The 20,253-nt window shown below is 42.5% G+C and overlaps 1 protein-coding gene across 1 annotated transcript in view; it reads left to right on the top strand.

Moving 5' to 3' along the window:
- The window catches only part of LOC138794626 (solute carrier family 12 member 9-like), a 174,436-nt gene that overhangs the window by 89,043 nt on the left and 65,140 nt on the right, over positions 1–20,253 (top strand). Inside the window, exons 7-8 of the mRNA XM_069973396.1 lie at positions 6,181–6,338; positions 19,016–19,098. Of these exons, the coding sequence (XP_069829497.1) occupies positions 6,181–6,338; positions 19,016–19,098 (241 nt within the window). The remainder of the gene's footprint in view (positions 1–6,180; positions 6,339–19,015; positions 19,099–20,253) is intronic.

Here is a 20,253-nt window from a genome sequence, read left to right on the forward strand (position 1 = left end):
AATAATATATAAAATAATTATTGACCATTTGTGAAGGAGTGTAATAAAATCAGAGTTGGGACTTTGACTTACTGACTGCACAGCCTTGCTTATTCCTTTTACTAAACCTTGCGTCCCCCCATAACCTGTGATATAAGTGCTTTTGCTTGTCCATATCACATAGTATGGCCCAGCACGCTGTTTGGATGCATACGACGCAAGCTTTTTCTTATTTACCTGGGTTTGGCTTCATTGAGCCAATGTTTATCGAATGTAATTGGAATGAACGGCAATTGGGCTTTCAGTAATTATGTGGCACGCACAGTTTGGCACTTGTGCCTGTTCACATTCACAGCCAGCTGGCTAACCTCATCGTGTTGTCATTAGGCATCTCCCCCCGTGACTAGTAACTCTCTATTACCAGGCCCCATGGTGCCAGCTGGCTCCCGTCTATGATTGATGCTACCGGGTTTGTCTAAGGAAAACTGTTCTTCTTACAGATACTTATACCTGACATGGAATAATGTAATTGTAATATACAACAGTCCCAATAAACCGGTTTATTGTCAGTGCCTGTAGCCGGACGGCGGGTTCACCGTGCCCCGGAGAGGGGGTTAATTGGTAGATAAATAAAAGCCGCCTAAGTTCCTGTGGCATGATGGACGGGCGCCTTACCCACTGTAAAGTCTATGTGACTGTGAGTGAATAATTGTCGGCGTGTCAGGGCAGCGGAGGGGCTTCATGCGAGAGCTCTATGCTTGTATCATTCTGAGTAGTTCCAATGTCATTTACCCGGCTGTCATTATAGTGGTCTCTAGCATTATTTTCCTAACTGGAGTGGTGGGGGCAATGTAATTCTCCTGGTGTCAGGAGTGGGTGGCAGAGGTGTTGGGGGAGGGGGGCCTTTCACCCCCCGCCAATTCCCAGCACTGGAAAGTGCACTCATAAATAACATTTATTTCTGCACTTTTGATTAACAAGAAAGGGAGTGAAATGCGTTACAATTATAGCTGTCACATCCTAATATCTTAATGCACAGTAATAATTCACCAACATACCGGGACCCATGTGTGTCAGTCATATTTCTGTTTCTCTTAGAAGTCACGGTCTTAGCATTTTCTTACATTTAACCTCTTCGCGGCAGTGAGGGACAGAGAGTTGACTCAAAGAGGTAATTTAGAGCTTTTATTTTTTGTGTTGTTTCATGTTTTCTCCTATGATATTAAGCAAGTAAAAGCCTGAATTTGTCCTTATATTAGTTCTAATGGCAGAAAGTGCATTTCTATATAGCGTGTATATTGTGTTTAAATAAGTCCCCTGGAAGACTGCTAAAACCTAATGGATGTGACAAACCCTTTTATCTGTGTGGTTACTGACTGAGAAGTCTACCAAGTACTCACTCAGTTTGCTTATAAGTAAATCTTAGGGTGCATTTACACAGAAAGATTATTTGACAGATTATCTGCCAAAGATTTGAAGCCAAAGCCAGAAACAGACTATATACAGAGATCAGGTCAAAAGGAAAGCCTGAGATTTCTCCTCTTTTCAAATCTACTCCTGGATTTGGCTTCAAATCTTTGGCAGATAATCTTTCTGTGTAAACGCACCATTAAAGAGGACCTGTAGCTTGCTCCACAGATTCCTGAGCCTTATATTTTGTCCAGAGCCGCCGCTCCACAGATTTCTGAGCCTTATATTCCATCTAGAGCCGCCGCTCCACAGATTCCTGAGCCTTATATTCTATCTAGAGCCGCCACTCCACAGATTCCTGAGCCTTATATTTTGTCCGGAGCCGCCGCTCCACAGATTTCTGAGCCTTATATTCCATCTAGAGCCGCCGCTCCACAGATTTCTGAGCCTTATATTCTATCTAGAGCCGCCACTCCACAGATTCCTGAGCCTTATATTCCATCTAGAGCCGCCGCTCCACAGATTCCTGAGCCTTATATTTTGCCCGAAACCGCCAGTCCACAGATTCCTGAGCCTTATATTCTGTCCGGAGCCGCCGCTCCACAGATTCCTGAGCCTTATATTCCATCCAGAGCCGCCGCTCCACAGATTCCTGAGCCTTATATTCTGTCCGGAGCCGCCGCTCCACAGATTCCTGAGCCCTTTATTCTATCCAGAGCCGCCGCTCCACAGATTCCTGAGCCTTATATTTTGTCCGGAGCCGCCGCTCCACAGATTTCTGAGCCTTATATTCTATCTAGAGCCGCCGCTCCACAGATTCCTGAGCCTTATATTCCATCCAGAGCCGCCGCTCCACAGATTCCTGAGCCTTATATTCTATCTAGAGCCGCCACTCCACAGATTCCTGAGCCTTATATTCCATCCAGAGCCGCCGCTCCACAGATTCCTGAGCCTTATATTCTATCTAGAGCCGCCGCTCCACAGATTCCTGAGCCTTATATTCCATCCAGAGCCGCCGCTCCACAGATTCCTGAGCCTTATATTCCATCCAGAGCCGCCACTCCACAGATTCCTGAGCCTTATATTCTATCTAGAGCCGCCGCTCCACAGATTCCTGAGCCTTATATTCCATCCAGAGCCGCCGCTCCACAGATTCCTGAGCCTTATATTCCAACTAGAGCCGCCGCTCCACAGATTCCTGAGCCTTATATTTTGCCCGAAACCGCCAGTCCACAGATTCCTGAGCCTTATATTCCATCTAGAGCCGCCGCTCCACAGATTCCTGAGCCTTATATTCCATCCAGAGCCGCCGCTCCACAGATTCCTGAGCCTTATATTCCATCCAGAGCCGCCACTCCACAGATTCCTGAGCCTTATATTCCATCCAGAGCCGCCGCTCCACAGATTCCTGAGCCTTATATTCTATCTAGAGCCGCCGCTCCACAGATTCCTGAGCCTTATATTCCATCCAGAGCCGCCGCTCCACAGATTCCTGAGCCTTATATTCCATCCAGAGCCGCCACTCCACAGATTCCTGAGCCTTATATTCTATCTAGAGCCGCCGCTCCACAGATTCCTGAGCCTTATATTCCATCCAGAGCCGCCGCTCCACAGATTCCTGAGCCTTATATTCCATCTAGAGCCGCCGCTCCACAGATTCCTGAGCCTTATATTTTGCCCGAAACCGCCAGTCCACAGATTCCTGAGCCTTATATTCCATCTAGAGCCGCCGCTCCACAGATTCCTGAGCCTTATATTCCATCCAGAGCCGCCGCTCCACAGATTCCTGAGCCTTATATTCCATCCAGAGCCGCCGCTCCACAGATTCCTGAGCCTTATATTCCATCCAGAGCCGCCACTCCACAGATTCCTGAGCCTTATATTCCATCTAGAGCAGCCGCTCCACAGATTCCTGAGCCTTATATTTTGCCTGAAACCGCCAGTCCACAGATTCCTGAGCCTTATATTCCATCTAGAGCCGCCGCTCCACAGATTCCTGAGCCCTGTATTCTATCCAGAGCCGCCGCTCCACAGATTCCTGAGCCTTATATTCTATCCAGAGCCGCCGCTCCACAGATTCCTGAGCCTTATATTCCATCCAGAGCCGCCGCTCCACAGATTCCTGAGCCTTATATTCCATCTAGAGCCGCCGCTCCACAGATTCCTGAAACTTATATTCCACCCAAAGCCGCCACTCCGCAGATTCCTGAGCCTTATTTTTTAAGGGCCCCAATACTCGGGACATTTATCATGCAAATTATTGTTATATCGTTTGAGTTTGAACCATAATTGTTTTGTGTAAATGCAGGCAATGATCAAACAACCAACAAGAAATTGTTCATTGTTCATTTGGTGGCGACACCAAAATCATCATTAATCGTTCGCTAATTGTTCGCTGTAATTCCACATCGTTCCTTCATTTGCTGGGATCAGATGGAGTAAAGGATCGTAGTAATGATTACGGAACAATAATCGTCCGAATCCGGGTTTGGATCTAAAATTGTCGGGCACCAACCGCGCCTCGCTACGTGCAATAGCGGTGCGTGGCCGGCAGCTGACAATTTGCAAAGTGATTACATTAACTATCCATGGTCCAGGGTTCCTCCTGCGCTCTGCTTCTCCCCGGGTCCCTTGCCCTGCAGCTTCAGAGCGGCCTGTCAGCTAAGACAGGCCGCTCTGAAACTGCAGCACAGGGGACCCAGGGAGAAGCGGACCGCAAGAGGAGCCTTGGAGCATGGATAGGTAATGTATGCAGTTTAAGCAAGGGCTGCAAGGACATCAGTAATGACATTGGTAATGATGTCCATGCAGCCCTTGTTAAACGTTTATCAGGCCGTGTAATAGGCCCAGTAAATAAGCACCGGTCTAGCAGATTGGTGCTCGTTTACAATTATTATCGAGCCCCCATTGGGCCATGTAATAGTACCCTAACTAACAACTATCGGTCTGTGTAAAATATGCTGTACAGTTTCAGCTTTAGGCTATGTTCACACTACGTATATTTCAGTCATTATATGTATATTTCAGTCAGTATTGCAACCAAAACCAGGAGTGGATTAAAAACACAGAAAGGATCTGTTCTCACACTGATGAAATTGAGTGGATGGCCGCCATATAACAGTAAATAACGGCCATTATTTCAATAATACAGCCGTTGTTTTAAGATAACAGCAAATATTTGCCATTAAATGACGGCCATCCACTCAATTTCAACATTGTGTGAACAGATCCTTTCTGTGCTTTTAATCCACTCCTGGTTTTGGTTGCAATACTGACTGAAATATACATATACTGACTGAAATATACGTAGTGTGAACGCAGCCTTATGGAGCGTTTACACAGACAGATTTATCTGACAGATTTTGGAAGCCAAAGCCAGGAATGGATTTGAGAAGAAAAGAAATCTCAGTCTTTCCTTTATTACCTGTTCCCTGTTTATAGTCCTTTCCTGGTTTTGGCTTCAAAAATCTGTCAGATAAACCTGTCTGTGTGAACTCACCATCACAATAAACAATCTCGTTTGCAATCGTTAATTGTTAGAAATCGCTTTGTCTAATAGCACTTTAATTGTCGTTTGTCTTTATTCCTGCACATACTGTAGACATTTTGGGGCTACAATATTACATTGTGCTAAAACTGAACAAAAATTGGATACTGCAATGGCCGAGATGTCCTCCCAGCGTTGCAAAGAAACTGCAATGTTGCAGATACAGCCTGCCAGGGACTTGTTTACATCAACCGCCTCAGAAGGGAGGAGGAGGAAGAGGAGAGGAAGAGGCTCAGCAGAAAGCAGCATTTGAGAACTGGGGGAAGAAAACTGAATAGATAATAACAAGTATGGAAGAAATTCTTAGTCTCATCATGGGCAGCAACATATCAAAAGTTATGTTTGAGTGGAATATCCCTTTAAGCTAGGGCTGCAGGACAAAACAGTACATTACATTGCATTCAATCCTGTGGGCTGTAGCTGTCACCCAACTGTAAACAAATAATCACATAGCTTTACAAAAAGAATAGGTGAATATAGGCACATATAGGTGAATGGTGACTTGGTGCTTGGTCTTCTTGCCTTGCAGCACTGAGGTCCTGGGTTATAGGCCACGTCTGCATTGGGTGATGTACACTGTCCTTTTGCTTGTATGGGTTATGTCTAGGTGTTACTGTCCACATACTGGATGGCAAATTCAGTACAGAGCGGCAGAATATGATGGTGCTCTATAAATAAAGAGAAATTATTTAAAGTGAATGTACCATTTCAATTACAATAATAAGCTTCACATTGTTAAATCAGATGATGCAGTCCTTATTTTTCATTTGGTCACCCAATTCCTGGGATCTGATATACTGGCCAAACACTGGCAGGTGTCTGCCTGTTCCTGTGGCTGTCAGAGTTCTGACAGCCACAGGAACATTTATTTCCATACAGCCCGTTTGGGGTGTTTGGAAATCAATTAAGCATTGGTTTCCATACACACCATGGATGAATAGACTGCATCCATGTGCATGGAAGAATAATAATGGCTGCTGGAACAGGGGCCGTTATTAATTGACATGATCACTATTTTGCACGGCTGCACCGAACAACGGCCGTTGTCAGTGCTGCGTGTGCATGGAATGGGCAGCATTGCATTGATTTCTATGTAATGCCGTCTATGCTGAAAAGAACGGCCACTGTTTTAAAAAATAATAGATTGTATGAACATAGCCATATACTATTGCACAGTTATCACTTTCTTGATGAGAAGAACAACCTTCTAGTAAATGATAGATAGATCTTTTGTCTTTTTGCAGGACTCTGTTGCAGAATGATTACAGTTTCTTACGAGATATTAACGTGTGGCCGCCTCTCGTCACTATTGGGATTTGCTGCTCCACCCTGTCGGCCTCCATGAGTAACCTGATTGGGGCGTCCCGTATCCTCTATGCACTGGCAAAGGATGAGCTGTTTGGTGAGTACTCTTATGTAGGACAACAAACAGATAGAAATAGTCAATATCACCGTGAAGACTCTCTGTAATAACAAAGGAATCAAAACAATGCAATGCAACCACTTATCCTATATCCACAATTCCTATTCATTAGATAGTTGGCCTAATGCCTCTTAAATGAAATTTCATTATGTTGTAAATGCCTTTTATCAGCTTGCTGCTGGTGAGATGGGCTTCATTACCATTCATGTGTCATCAGGCAATGTCTCTTCATAGGTAGCATTAGCAAATAACCCTTAATATTCAATAAAGGGATCAATCTGTTCTGTCCATCCTTTCTGCCTTATTTCTCTATACTTTATTGCCTTGGTTTGTCTTATTGGGAAAGCTGGTAAAAGAAATCCTTTAATGCTGGTCCATAATACTGGATATTAATCCATTTTCCTATATAAGAACTCTATTTATAAACAATAGTTAAAGCAGGGGCCCGGTGCTTCTATAAAGGGCCCGGGGGGGGGGGGGGGGCACGGACGGACATAATAATCAACACTACTCACCCATTCCTGTGCCGGTCCAGCATCGGATCGCCACTCCAGGACCCGCCCGCCCGTCTCCGGGATCATCTTCTCAGCCAACGTCACAACCCGGCTGATTGACAACCTGCTCGGCCATTCAGTGACTAGGATGGGATGCCGCCCCAGTCACTGATTGGCTGAGCAGGCTTTCCATCAGCTAGGTCGGGCATTTATCCTGTCATCACAATTCAGGGAAAGTTGCCTACCGGTGGGGGTCCAGGGTGCCAGTGAGGCGATGGGCGATGCTTCATGGGCACAGGGAGAGGTAAGAAATAAATCGTCATTTTCTCCCCTGCTGTCTGACAAAAGTTTGTTATGGCCGGACTTCTCCTTTAGTCTATAAATGTCTTCATCTTGTACAAGTTTTAAGCATTCTTAGGAGAATTAGGAGAAATTGTAAGACAGATGCCTTATTTCTGACCCTCACTGACTGCAACAGCTCAGGAAGATGGGCCCAAATGACTGGAGCGCATGCAGCCAGCACTTTTAACGCATGCCATTTGTTAGGACATACAGTTTTCTTCTGTTCCCACGCCATACATGGACATGGACAGAGGTGGCAGCAGAGAGCACTGTGTCAGACTGGAGAGAATACACCACTTCCTGCAGGACATTCAGCTGCTGATAAGTATGGGAAAACTGTAGATTTTTAACTAGAATTAACTTACAAATCTGTATAACTTTCTGAAACCAGTTGATTTGAAAGAAAACGATTTTCACTGGAGTGCCCCTTTAACTCTCCAAAATATGAGAATCTTTCTTGTTGGGGTTAGGGACTCTCTCTTAAACCAACAGTTCTTATTACACATGTAAAAACAAGTTCTCCTTCCCTTTATGAGGCAGCATTGCTAATAACACAGCAGTGTGTCTCCGCTTCTTCAGAGCTCTTGTTCTGATTAGAGTGCCCTCACACAGATTACAGAGAGGTTTGGCTTTGGAGATCCAAGCTTCATTGTTATTCAGCCACTGATATCCTTGGGTCTACCCAAAAGTGAAATATATGGATTATTTATGTATTAAACATTTCCTAATGTACATCATTCTGCTTTCTAAGGGAGTATAGTATTATTATAATTATTATTATTTTTTATTGATTTTTTGTTGTTGTTGTGAAGAGGTTTAAAAGTGGCAGCGCCTATTTAAAAGGGAACCTGTCGCCATGAAGGTGCCATCTCATATGTTGGCATCATGTTCTAGAGCAGAAGGAGCTGTTGAGCAGTTTGATATCTATCTTTTTTGGAAAAGATTTAGTATAACCTATTGATTGGAATCCCCGATGTCCAGTGGGCTATGCTATAAGATGCAGTATTGAACATATGAACATCACTTTATTTTAATTGCAATGCAAGCACATTCGGGAGTGTCTGCGCTCTAATTTGCCATAGCCGGGAGCCGTACTATACATTGTGTGCACAGTCTATTGTGTACGGCTGCTGTTCACTGGATAGCAGACTCACAAAATAGACCTGTCAATTATTTTGTGTGGCCGCAGAGAACACTGGCTGTAGTGTATACAGGGTGTATACACTATGGCCGTGGTTCCATAGATTAGCGGCCAAATACACTGTGTGAACGTGTCCTAAAGGCCTAGTTATTCCTGTTGGAGTCATCGAGTTAAATATTTTTACATATACGTTCATAAGGCAAACTTGTCTCCTTCTCCTGATATGCTGCGCTTTTTCTCCCATTGTTTTTTATTTTACAAAAACTAAATGAAAAAAAAAACTGATGGAAAAACAGATGTATTTGCATCCGTTTTGATCCTTTTTTCCATTGACTTCCATTATAATTATTATTATAAATAATATTATTGTGGATGTTAAAAAAGGATGCGTTTTGATCCTTTTTTTTTATATATATATATATATATATATATATATATAATGGAGGTCAATGGAAAAAAGGATCAAAACGGATGCAAACACATACATCCATTTTTCCATCGTTTTTTTTCCCATAAATTTTTTGTAAAAATGGATGAAAAAAATGTGGTGTGAACCCAGCCCAACTGACCACCGGTCTGTCTTATTTTATTAATTGAAATGAGAATTCCCTATTAAGTCTTTATTATATAGGGTGATTGTTAAAATGTGTGAAAACGTGATAACTTTAGGTCTGTAATATTGGGTGCCATATATTATTTGTGTGTGTGTTGTGTCTGTGTGTGTGTGTGAGTGTGTGTGTGAAGCCATAATTACAGTAGCTTTGTATTATTTAAAGTGTTAATTTAATATACTCTGCATCTGTCTTCTGTTTCCTACTGTTGCTTATACCTCCATAGTGACAGTCGCAGTGTCTTGCAGTGGTGTAAGAAATCAGTAATTATTCACACTGTTACACCATATGGGCGCAGTAAAACTAGCGAAAGTTCTTTAAAAACTAAACAAAGTCATCTTACCAACTATATTCCTGATCAGAATTATCAATATTGAATTGTATGTTAATCTTTGCAGCAGACGTGACTTTTCTAAAGTGTACCTCTCGGCACGTCCACTTAACAGAATGACAGAATTGCTCTCTGTGGCCGGAAGTTCTGATTTTTTTCTGTCTTTGTAGTCCACCACGGCCGGTACTGGAACACCGGTCGGATGAATATAACTTTTTTGGAATTGGAATGCGTGTAGATTCGGGTCTACACGCGGGTGTGCCCTCTTTCCAATTAGCCATTGCAGACAACGTAAAGTCCTGCTAGTGCCGCACTTTACATTGTTTGCACTGTCAATTTCATGTGGCTGCTATTCCAAGAATTGCAGCCCTACAAAATTGCCATGTTGCCACAATGTAAGCGCTGTTGTGGTGTGATTTATTTAGCACGTATGTTCTCTGTCACACTCCCTTCTTTTTCCTGACACTTTATAATTAAACTTTGTTTCTCCTTATCTGTTCTTCCATTTGAATTAATTCCTCCTCTCCTCTCCAAGTGCAGCTCACTCATCCTGCTGGACGTCCTTGTCAAGCCTTCCCTACGCTTGGCAGAGACTACCAGCCATCGCTTGAGAGATAGGAATATCAATGTTTTCTTTGGCTAAGTTTGTTATGGCGGCCCTGTGAAGCGGTGTCCGTCTTCTGTCCGTTTCGTTGGCGGACTTTCACTGGAATCCTGTCTTGACTGTCTGTGATAATGAGAATAAGGAGAAGGGGTGCATTAGTGATAAGACTCTCATTCTTTGTATGGGGTGAGAATCTATCACATGCAGCCGCTGTCACAATGTCTTCTGTCACTTTCTGGAGCTCAGAGAATTCATCACTTGTTTCCTATTCGGTGTGGACCTGTTGAGAAGAGGAGCGATACTTGTGATGGGAGGTGTATTCCAGAATTACAGATATGACACTGAGCTCTTCAGCAAACCTTGTTCAGTTCAGAATTCATTTATTTTTCATATCTCGACTTCCTTGGGATACTTGGCCATTGCGGTATCTAATTTTCCTATAATTCAACAATAATTTAGACTGAAAGCCGTAATAGCGCACCACGGTGATATCTGTGCAGTCGCGACTAGTTCTTTTTAACAGCTAGATCCAAATCCTTAAGACAAACATCACTCCAGGGTCCTGTATATTTGGTTAAAAAAAACCTGATGTTCATCTCAGTGGCACAACTGGGATGCTGTTTTACATGATGAGGACGCTGCCTATTAATGCACGTCCCAGTAAAATAAGTGCTGAAAATACATATGTATTAAGCAACAACCCATTCCGAGTCCTGGCAGAAACGGCATCAGACAGAAGACAGACGCGCAGATTGCAAATTCCTGCAACCGGGGATGGAGGATTCCTGTTTGATCGGGTCATTAACTCTGCTGATTTTGTTTCTTTATTTCTGGGGAAATATGACTTGAAAAGTATAATACAATGGTTTTGCACATTATACTGTCATTTAGGTTAAAAAGAACGGATATAAAAAGCAGACGAGCAGAACATTGAATCAGGTCTGTGAATGGTCGCAGGAGCCAGCCTTAGGTAATTTATAAGGGAGGTAATAAACTACGTGTACACCTGGTGTACAGCAAGACCTTTCAAACTCTTATATGGGAGATGCAGTCAAAAAGAATGGAGGATGCGCATAATGATGTGCTGTCACTCAAGTTATATGTCCATATACCTGCCCGCTCCATTCTTTATTATTAAAAAGGGGCAGGCCGATGCTATTGGGGTGGGCAGTGCTCTTAACAGTCCCACCATACCGTGGAGCAAAAGTCTAACTGCATCGGAACAGCGCCGAGGAGGAAGGTAAGAGATATACAGAGATACAAATGCACCTTACACCTTTTGGGTGCGTTTACACTATGGAATCCAGGTGGATAACCCGTCGCAGATTCTGCCACTCGCTATCGCCGCATCACTGCCCGTGCATAGACTTCATTCTGCCATCCGCACAAAGAATTGAAGTGTCTAGATAGCGTCTATGGCACAGGCTGAGGTGCGCGCGAATGGGGACGAGCGTTGGAATCCGTGGCGGGTTATCCTCCCGGATTCCGTAGTGTGAATGAACCCTTACAGAATAAAAGGGCACTTTTCCATTCCTATTGTTCCCTGGAAAAAAGTAGCACCATCTAGGAAAACATTTTACATGATGTCCATGTAACTCAACGTGAGCAACGTGACATTATTACTGAATACAGGTATGCACAGGGATGGAGCCATGACTACTGTTTACAGACTATACAATTGGTATATGAGTATAAGGAAAGGGATGAAGATTTAATCCTAATGTTAAATGGCTGCACAAGTAATCTAAAACCCATATTAGAAATGTGCATTTTTAAGCCATGTTCACACATACTAGATCTGCTGTAGATTTTATGCTGCAGGTATTAAAAGGGTTGGCTAATGCCTAGCCCTTCTAAACTGTCTTCTATTGCCAATTACTTGTAGTTTTGGGGTCCCTGGTGTCGGTCACGTGATGCAGTGACATCACCCGGTGCCCGATTTGTATGCTATTTTAAAAGTTCCACAATGTATGCAGAACGCCACCCCAATGAGATTCCGTGTAGCGGACATGCCTCAGCGCAGCAGGGAAGTACTCTCTGCTGCTATGTGAATACATAGGAGTGCTCCCCCGCCAAACTGAGACGCCTTCTACATGGAATGCCACTGGGGTGAAGTCCCATGTACAGGGCGGGCACCAGGTCGGTGATGTTCCTGCATCACGTCACCAACCAAAACTGTCAAGAAGTCACATTATGAAAAAACAACGGCCACTGTTTTACATGTTTTTGCGTCCGATACTGCCATATCATCATATGGTTTTATTTGGATTGCAGGCACGTTTGGGTGTGCCATCACTCCAATTAACCATAGAACTCGGCCGTACATTATGTGCACAGAGTGGGAACAAAGACCGTGGTTGGTGCACTAGCGCTTGCAAATAATTGACAAATCAATTCATTATGTGGCCGTAGCAAATGGCCCTTGTTCAATTTAGTGTATGGACAACAGCTGCTGTTCGCAAAGAGTTCAATACAGTGCATTATTTTATGACAAGAACCGCCGTTGTTTTGATCACCAACAACGCCTGTTCTCATCAGAAAAAATACATTGTGTGAACATGGCCTTAAAGGGATAGGCAGGGCAAGTGTATTAAATTACTTCTATGAGAAAGTGTTCTAGGCATGTTTCGTGACCTGTGCAGGGAGGGAGACTTGATGACCTTGGCTTCTCTTTCACTGTCTGCTAAAATAATAACTTCTGGATAAAGTTAAGAAAAAAGGTTTTTATATAGCATGTAGGGTCTGTATTCTGTCACTGACAATTGGAGCAGCTTTGTAGTATGGGGACCTCTCTGGTAGCTGTTTTGGCCCCTTTTAAAAGTAAACAAATCTAACCTGCTGATATCCCCCTATTGTGCACAGGGCACCAAGGAGGATCTTATGTCTCTCACCTTCCTCCTTTGCATTGTTCCCGTGTTGTTAGCAGTGTAACCCTTGGTCCGGAGTACCGTTAGGAGCACTGCCTGTCCCCACAGCGCTGATCCGGCCCGTCTGCTCTATTGATTGTAATTAGAAAGCGCATGCTGGCTTGGCGCTCTGGGGGTGGGCAGTGCTCCTGTCGGTGCTCCGGACTGAGGATTACACTGCTAGCAGCACGGGAACAGCGCCGAGGAGGAAGGTAAGAGACATAGATTCCTCCTTAGCGCCTCCTGTGCAGCAGGGACATATCAGCAGCTTGGTTCCCCTTTAAGTGATCTAGCAGTACAGGAAAGCTACCTTTACTCAGTATGTTGAACAGCTGTTTCATTGAAATTGTGCACACACGTAAGGTGTTTTACGGATAGTGGGAGCCATAGAAGAAGCCAGTTTCCTGAGGTTGCTGCCTCTCCGATGACAGCGCTGTGATAGAGAGGGCGTTTTATACTCACACCCCAAACATCATCAACCGTAGCCATAAAGAAACAAATAAAGCTTTTAAAACTCCCATTGACGTCCCCTCTGGTGTTTCGGTGTAAGAAATATTGGCCACTTTACACACTTAATGCGTGACAGTCTCCTCCAGCCTCATCCATTTAACCATTTACATAGCGGAGCCCGGAGAATGTGTGCGGTGGGAGATGAATGGAGTGCAATGTGTGCGGCTATCTCCTCTCGCAGATTTATCACCACAAAGCCTAGTAAATTACCCATCAAACACACTCTGCATCATTACAATTAGGAGGATTGTTATTTTGCTCTATTCCATGCCAGGGCCCTAACTAGTCATTTCTGCTTTTAATAGCTCTTCTGTCCCATTATCCGGTGTTCTTGTGTCTCCGCTCCGCTGTTAACAGCTTGGTACGTGCTAATCCCAGCTCATATTGTGATACATTGGGTGACATCTACCGCTATACCTCTGCAGTCAGCCTCTATGCATCATTCATATCAATATAGTTTGGGGCATTTAATGGCTTCCACTTCTGAAGTCACTCAGGTCTCTTCTTCTGAAAGCCGCACAAATGTGTCTAGAATGGAGGGTGTAAATTTTAATATGTTTTGTTTGCTAATCGAATTAGTACAGTGGCTGCGAAATGTTTCATTTGCTTAATGATAGGATTCCACTCTATGTGTTAGTCTTTATTCCCCTTATGAGACTCATCGTACGCTTCCGTGCTTTTGTTTGTCCTCAACGCTTTATGAAACGTTTCCATAAATCCAATCCTCCTGTCTCACACTCTATCAGTCTACATGCGACATAACTGTTGATAGTTAATAGGAAAATTGCTTAAAGGGATTGTTCACCTTTTTTTTCTTTCAAATCAACTGGTGTCAGAGATTTGTAATTCACTTCTATTAAAAAATCCACTCTTCTAGTACTTATCAGCTTCTGTATGTCCTGCTGGAAGTGGTGTATTCTCTCTAGTCTGACACAGTGCTCTCTGCTGCCACCTCTGTCCGTGTCAGGAACTGTCCAGAGCAGGAGCAAATCCCCATAGAAAACCTCTCCTGCTCTCCAGACTGGAAAGAATACACCACTTCCTGCAGGACATACAGCAGCTGATAACTACTGGAAAGAGTACCCCACTGGTAAAAACAGATTTAGGTGATACCCATTCCTTCAGCACATGCCATTTTACTCCAGCTATCCAAGCTCTGTAACAGCTGGAATAAATTGGACTCGCTTTATGGTGCTGCTACATGTCATCTTACCTTCCTCCAAGTATTTATAATGTAACATTTATATGACTCACGATAATGGTAGGTATCTGCAGTCTTGTCAAATATTTCTTTTTAATCTGTTTTATTATGCATATGGTAATTAACGATTGATTGTCATCACATTGCCCCATATTCTATGTAAAGGGGAACTATCAGCAGGTTAGACGACTCTAACCTGCTGATATGTCCCTATTGCACAGGAGAGGCTGAATAGGAAGGTATGTCTGTTATAGTATGTCTCTTATAGTGTGTCTCTTATAGTATGTCTCTTATAGTGTGTCTGTTATAGTGTGTCTCTTATAGTGTGTTCCTTATAGTATGTCTCTTATAGTGTGTCTCTTATAGTGTGTCTCTTATAGTGTGTCTCTTATAGTGTGTCTCTTATAGTGTGTCTCTTATAGTGTGTCTCTTATAGTGTGTTCCTTATAGTATGTCTCTTATAGTGTGTCTCTTATAGTGTGTCTCTTATATTGTGTCTCTTATAGTATATCTCTTATTGTAGGTCTCTTATAGTGTGTCTCTTATAGTGTGTCTCTTATAGTGTGTCTCTTATAGTGTGTTCCTTATAGTGTGTCTCTTATAGTGTGTCTCTTATAGTGTGTCTCTTATATTGTGTCTCTTATAGTATATCTCTTATTGTAGGTCTCTTATAGTGTGTCTCTTATAGTATTTCTCTTATAGTATGTCTCTTATAGTATGTCCCATATATAGTTACATAGTTACATAGTTAATACGGTTGAAAAAAGACACATGTCCATCAAGTTCAACCAAGGAGGGGATGGATACAGGGAAGGGGGAGGGGCGATAGGTTCTATACATATGCATTTATATTATTTTGGTCTAAGAACTTGTCTAGGCCGGTTTTGAAGCCCTCTACTGTTTTTGCTGTGACCAGATCCTGTGGTAGACTGTTCCACAGATTCACAGTTCTCATGGTAAAGAAGACTTGTCGCCTCCGGAGATTGAACCTTTTTTTCTCCATCCTTTTTATGAATCGGGTTCCAAAACTGGACGGCATACTCCAGATGAGGCCGCACCAAAGCTTTATAGAGCGGTAATATTATATCCCTGTCCCGAGAGTCCATGCCTGTTTTAATGCATGACAATATCCTGCTGGCCTTAGAAGCAGCTGACTGACATTGTGTACTGTTCTGTAGTCTATTATCTACAAGTACACCCAGATCCTTCTCCATCAGTGACTCTCCCAGTGTAACTCCCCCCAGGACATATGATGCATGCGGGTTATTAGTACCCAGGTGCATAACTTTACATTATCCACATTGAACCTCATTTGCCAAGTGGACGCCCAAACACTCAGTGTGTCTAAGTCATCCTGTAACATCTGCACATCCTCCATAGACTGTACTGTACTACAAAGCTTGGTGTCATCTGCAAAGATAGAAACATTGCTGTTAATTCCATTCTCAATATCATTAATAAACAAGTTAAACAGAAGAGGGCCCAGTACTGACCCTTGGGGTACACCACTTATTACCGGGGACCATTCGGAGCAGGAATCATTGACCACCACTCTCTGGGTACGATTATTAAGCCAGTTTTCAATCCAGTTACACATTAAATTTTCCAAACCGATAGACTTTAACTTACCCATCAGACGTCCATGAGGAACTGTGTCAAACGCTTTTGCAAAATCCAGGTACACTATATCCACAGCCGCGCCGCCATCCAGGCTTCTACTTACCTCTTCATAGAAACATATTAGGTTGGTTTGACAGCTTCTGTCCTTAGTAAAACCATGCTGGTTATCACTTATAATACTATTAGCCACTACATATTCCTGGATGTAGTCCCTTATAAGCCCCTCAAATAGTTTCCCCACAATGGACGTTAAGCTTACGGGTCTATAGTTACCTGGGGAAGTTCGAGAGCCCTTTTTGAAGATCGGTATTACATTTGCCTTACGCCAGTCCCTCGGCACAATACCAGTAAGCAAAGAATCACGGAATATTTCATACAAGGGTAGAGAAATTACAGAACTGAGTTCACTAAGAACTCTGGGGTGTAATCCATCAGGCCCTGGAGCTTTGGTTACATTGAGTTTGTTTAATTTATCTTGGAACATATCTATAGTAAACCAGTTCAGTACATTACATGTGTTAGCTGCACTGGCCCCACCCACCTCAGTACTGGCCCCACCCACCACAGCTCCATCCTCTTTTGTATATACAGAACTGAAGAACCCATTAAGTAACTCAGCTTTCTCCTGATCCCCAGTTATTAATTCCCTGTCACCATTATTTAGGGGTCCTACATGCTCTGACCTTGTTTTTTTTGCATTAATATATTTGAAGAATTTTTGGGGGTTTCTTTTGCTTTCTATAGCTACCTGCCTTTCATTGTGAATTTTTGCTGCTTTTATTACATTTTTACAGGTTTTGTTGACTTCTTTGTATATAGTATATAGTATGTCTCTTATAGTGTGTCTCTTATAGTATATCTCTTATTGTAGGTCTCTTATAGTATGTCTCTTATAGTGTGTCTCTTATAGTATATCTCTTATTGTAGGTCTCTGATAGTATGTCTCTTATAGTGTGTCTCTTATAGTGTGTCTCTTATAGCGTGTCTCTTATAGTATGTCTTATAGTGTGTCTCTTATAGTATGTCTCTTATAGTATGTCTCTTATAGCGTCTCTTATATTGTGTCTCTTATAGTGTGTTCCTTATAGTATGTCTCTTATAGTGTGTCTCTTATAGTATGTCTCTTATAGTGTGTCTCTTATAGTATATCTCTTATTGTAGGTCTCTTATAGTATGTCTCTTATAGTGTGTCTCTTATAGTATGTCTCTTATATTGTGTCTCTTATAGTATGTCTCTTATATTGTGTCTCTTATAGTGTGTCTCTTATATTGTGTCTCTTATAGTGTGTCTCTTATAGTATGTCTCTTATAGTGTGTCTCTTATAGTGTGTCTCTTATAGTGTGTCTCTTATAGTATTTCTCTTATAGTGTGTCTCTTATAGTGTGTCTCTTATATTGTGTCTCTTATAGTATGTCTCTTATATTGTGTCTCTTATAGTGTGTCTCTTATATTGTGTCTCTTATAGTGTGTCTCTTATAGTATATCTCTTATAGTGTGTCTCTTATAGTGTGTCTCTTATAGTGTGTCTCTTATAGTATTTCTCTTATAGTATGTCTCTTATAGTGTGTCTCTTATAGTATGTCCCATATAGTGTGTCTCTTATAGCATATCTCTTATTGTAGGTCTTTTATAGTATGTGTCTCTTATAGTATGTCTCTTATAGTATGTCTCTTATAGTATGTCCCATATAGTATGTCTCTTATAGTGTGTCCCTTATAGTGTGTTCCTTATAGTGTGTCTCTTATAGTGTGTCTCTTATAGTGTGTTCCTTATAGTGTGTCTCTTATAGTATGTCCCTTATAGTGTGTCTCTTATAGTGTGTCTCTTATAGCGTGTCTCTTATAGTGTGTCTCTTATAGCGTGTCTCTTATAGTGTGTCTCTTATTGTATGTCTCTTATAGTGTGTTCCTTATAGTATTTCTCTTATAGTATGTCCCTTATAGTGTGTTCCTTATAGTGTGTCTCTTATAGTGTGTCTCTTATAGTGTGTTCCTTATAGTGTGTCTCTTATAGTATGTCCCTTATAGTGTGTCTCTTATAGTGTGTCTCTTATAGCGTGTCTCTTATAGCATGTCTCTTATAGTATGTCCCTTATAGTATGTCTCTTATAGCATGCCTCTTATAGTATGTCTCTTATAGTATGTCCCTTATAGTATGTCTCTTATAGTGTGTCTCTTATAGTATGTCTCTTATTGTATGTCTCTTATAGTATGTCTCTTATAGTGTGTCTCTTATAGTGTGTCTCTTATAGTGTGTCTCTTATAGTATGTCTCTTATTGTATGTCTCTTATAGTGTGTCTCTTATAGCGTGTCTCTTATAGCATGCCTCTTCTAGTATGCCTCTTATAGTGTGTCTCTTATAGTATGTCTCTTATTGTATGTCTCTTATAGTATGTCTCTTACCTTCATCCTCGGCGCCGTTCTGGTGCAGATAGTATTCTCCATGCTTCATGGAGTGGTGAGCCTGTTAGGAGCCCTATCCACCTGCCCATCTCCTGTGCGGTAGGGACATAGCAGCAGGTTAGATTTGTCTGACCTGATGATAGTTCCCCCTGATGGGATTAGAAGATACCTGAAATGCATCTCGGATCCCGGGGTCACAGCACAAGCATCTTGTTGGGGGATTTTAATGGAAATTCAATAAAGAAATTTAAGTTTTAGCCAAATTGCTTGATCATCCTTTATTTATTGGACATTGGCCTGCACATCGGACCAAATGTGGGTCTATGCACTGGAGTATTTGGTAGGTGAGCTAACCATTAGGATCTATCATACCTTCCTACAGGAAGATCAAGCTCCTGCCTGTCCACCAGGGAGATAGCTGCATGGAGTGTCTTTATGGTACCTATTTTCTTGGTAATACTTTGATACTATATATTTTGCATATTTCCGCAGGAAAACTCTTAATACCAGCAAAGAAGACATCACAGGGAGGAAACCCATGGGTGTCTGTCATCATGTCCTGGTTCTTGGTTCAGGTAATTGTCGTATCATGTGATTGATGGCGATGACTTGACTTTAGTATGGAGTACTTTTCATTGCAATGATCAGTGCTTGTTTGCTCTGCCTTCAGAAGGCTTCTGCGTCAATTATCAGCATTCAATTTAATAGAAGCTAAAAACAGCAGTATTAAAACAATGTGCAAACAGATTAAAAAGTCTGTTTTTGCAAAAGCTGTCATTTTCTATAGACGTTGGACTCATTTGTATTGATTTGCATATAGCGTGCGCAAAACTTCAGGTGGCGATTTCTCTGCCTCGGGACTGGTCCAGGAGCGGGACTTCCTGGAAGGATTAAGTATGCAGGGCTCTAATCGAGGGGGGGGGGGGGGGGGGGGGGGGTAGGGGTGCGGGCTCTGACACAGCAGCCGCAATGACGGGTTCCCTTTAAGGCAGGGATGGGGAACCTTTGGCCCTACAGCTGTTGCAAAACTACATTTCGCTGTCCAGGCATGATGGGAATTGTAGTTTTGCAACAGCTGGACGGCCAAAGGTTCCCCATCCCTGCTTTAAGGCTATAGAAAAACAGCCATCCATGCACAAATTGTTAGGGGAAAATAAATCTATTAAAATGTGTGCACACATTTTGTCCATAGCACATTGTTAGCCATGCTTTATAGCTGTTTTACTGTTGTATTTTACTTTTATTTTACTGTGTGTGAACAAAGCTTTAAAAGGATGATATATTCTGTGCATTAGGCAGTGCATGGAGGAAGATGGGTACTTCTCCGTGCCCAGTCTGGGCGTCTTGGCTTCAGCTCTGTATTTGTGTATTAACCGATCAGTAAAATGGGGCTGATTAATTTATCTGGCATTAATTACACCTGATTAACACTTGCCTGGCTGGGCCCCAGGCTCATCCCCCTCTAAGCCACGGGTCAGCGTTTGCAGACTACATCTCTATCACAGTCTATGCCCATCACTTACGTCTGACAGCCTGGCATCGATTACCTAGATCAGTGATGTTCAGGCAGGGTGTCCTGACAACCTACTGGTCACACTGCGTGCCGCCGCCGAGGAAATTTATAACCGGGATATTTTAAAGAAAACACTGCTGAAAAAAAACCAAACTGGAATCGAAGAGAGAAGCTAAATGAAATGGAATATCTCAAATCAGCAGCCGGGTACAGAAAG

Source organism: Dendropsophus ebraccatus, chromosome 6 (genome assembly GCF_027789765.1).
Source record: "Dendropsophus ebraccatus isolate aDenEbr1 chromosome 6, aDenEbr1.pat, whole genome shotgun sequence".
Classification (NCBI taxonomy): Eukaryota; Metazoa; Chordata; class Amphibia; order Anura; family Hylidae; genus Dendropsophus; species Dendropsophus ebraccatus.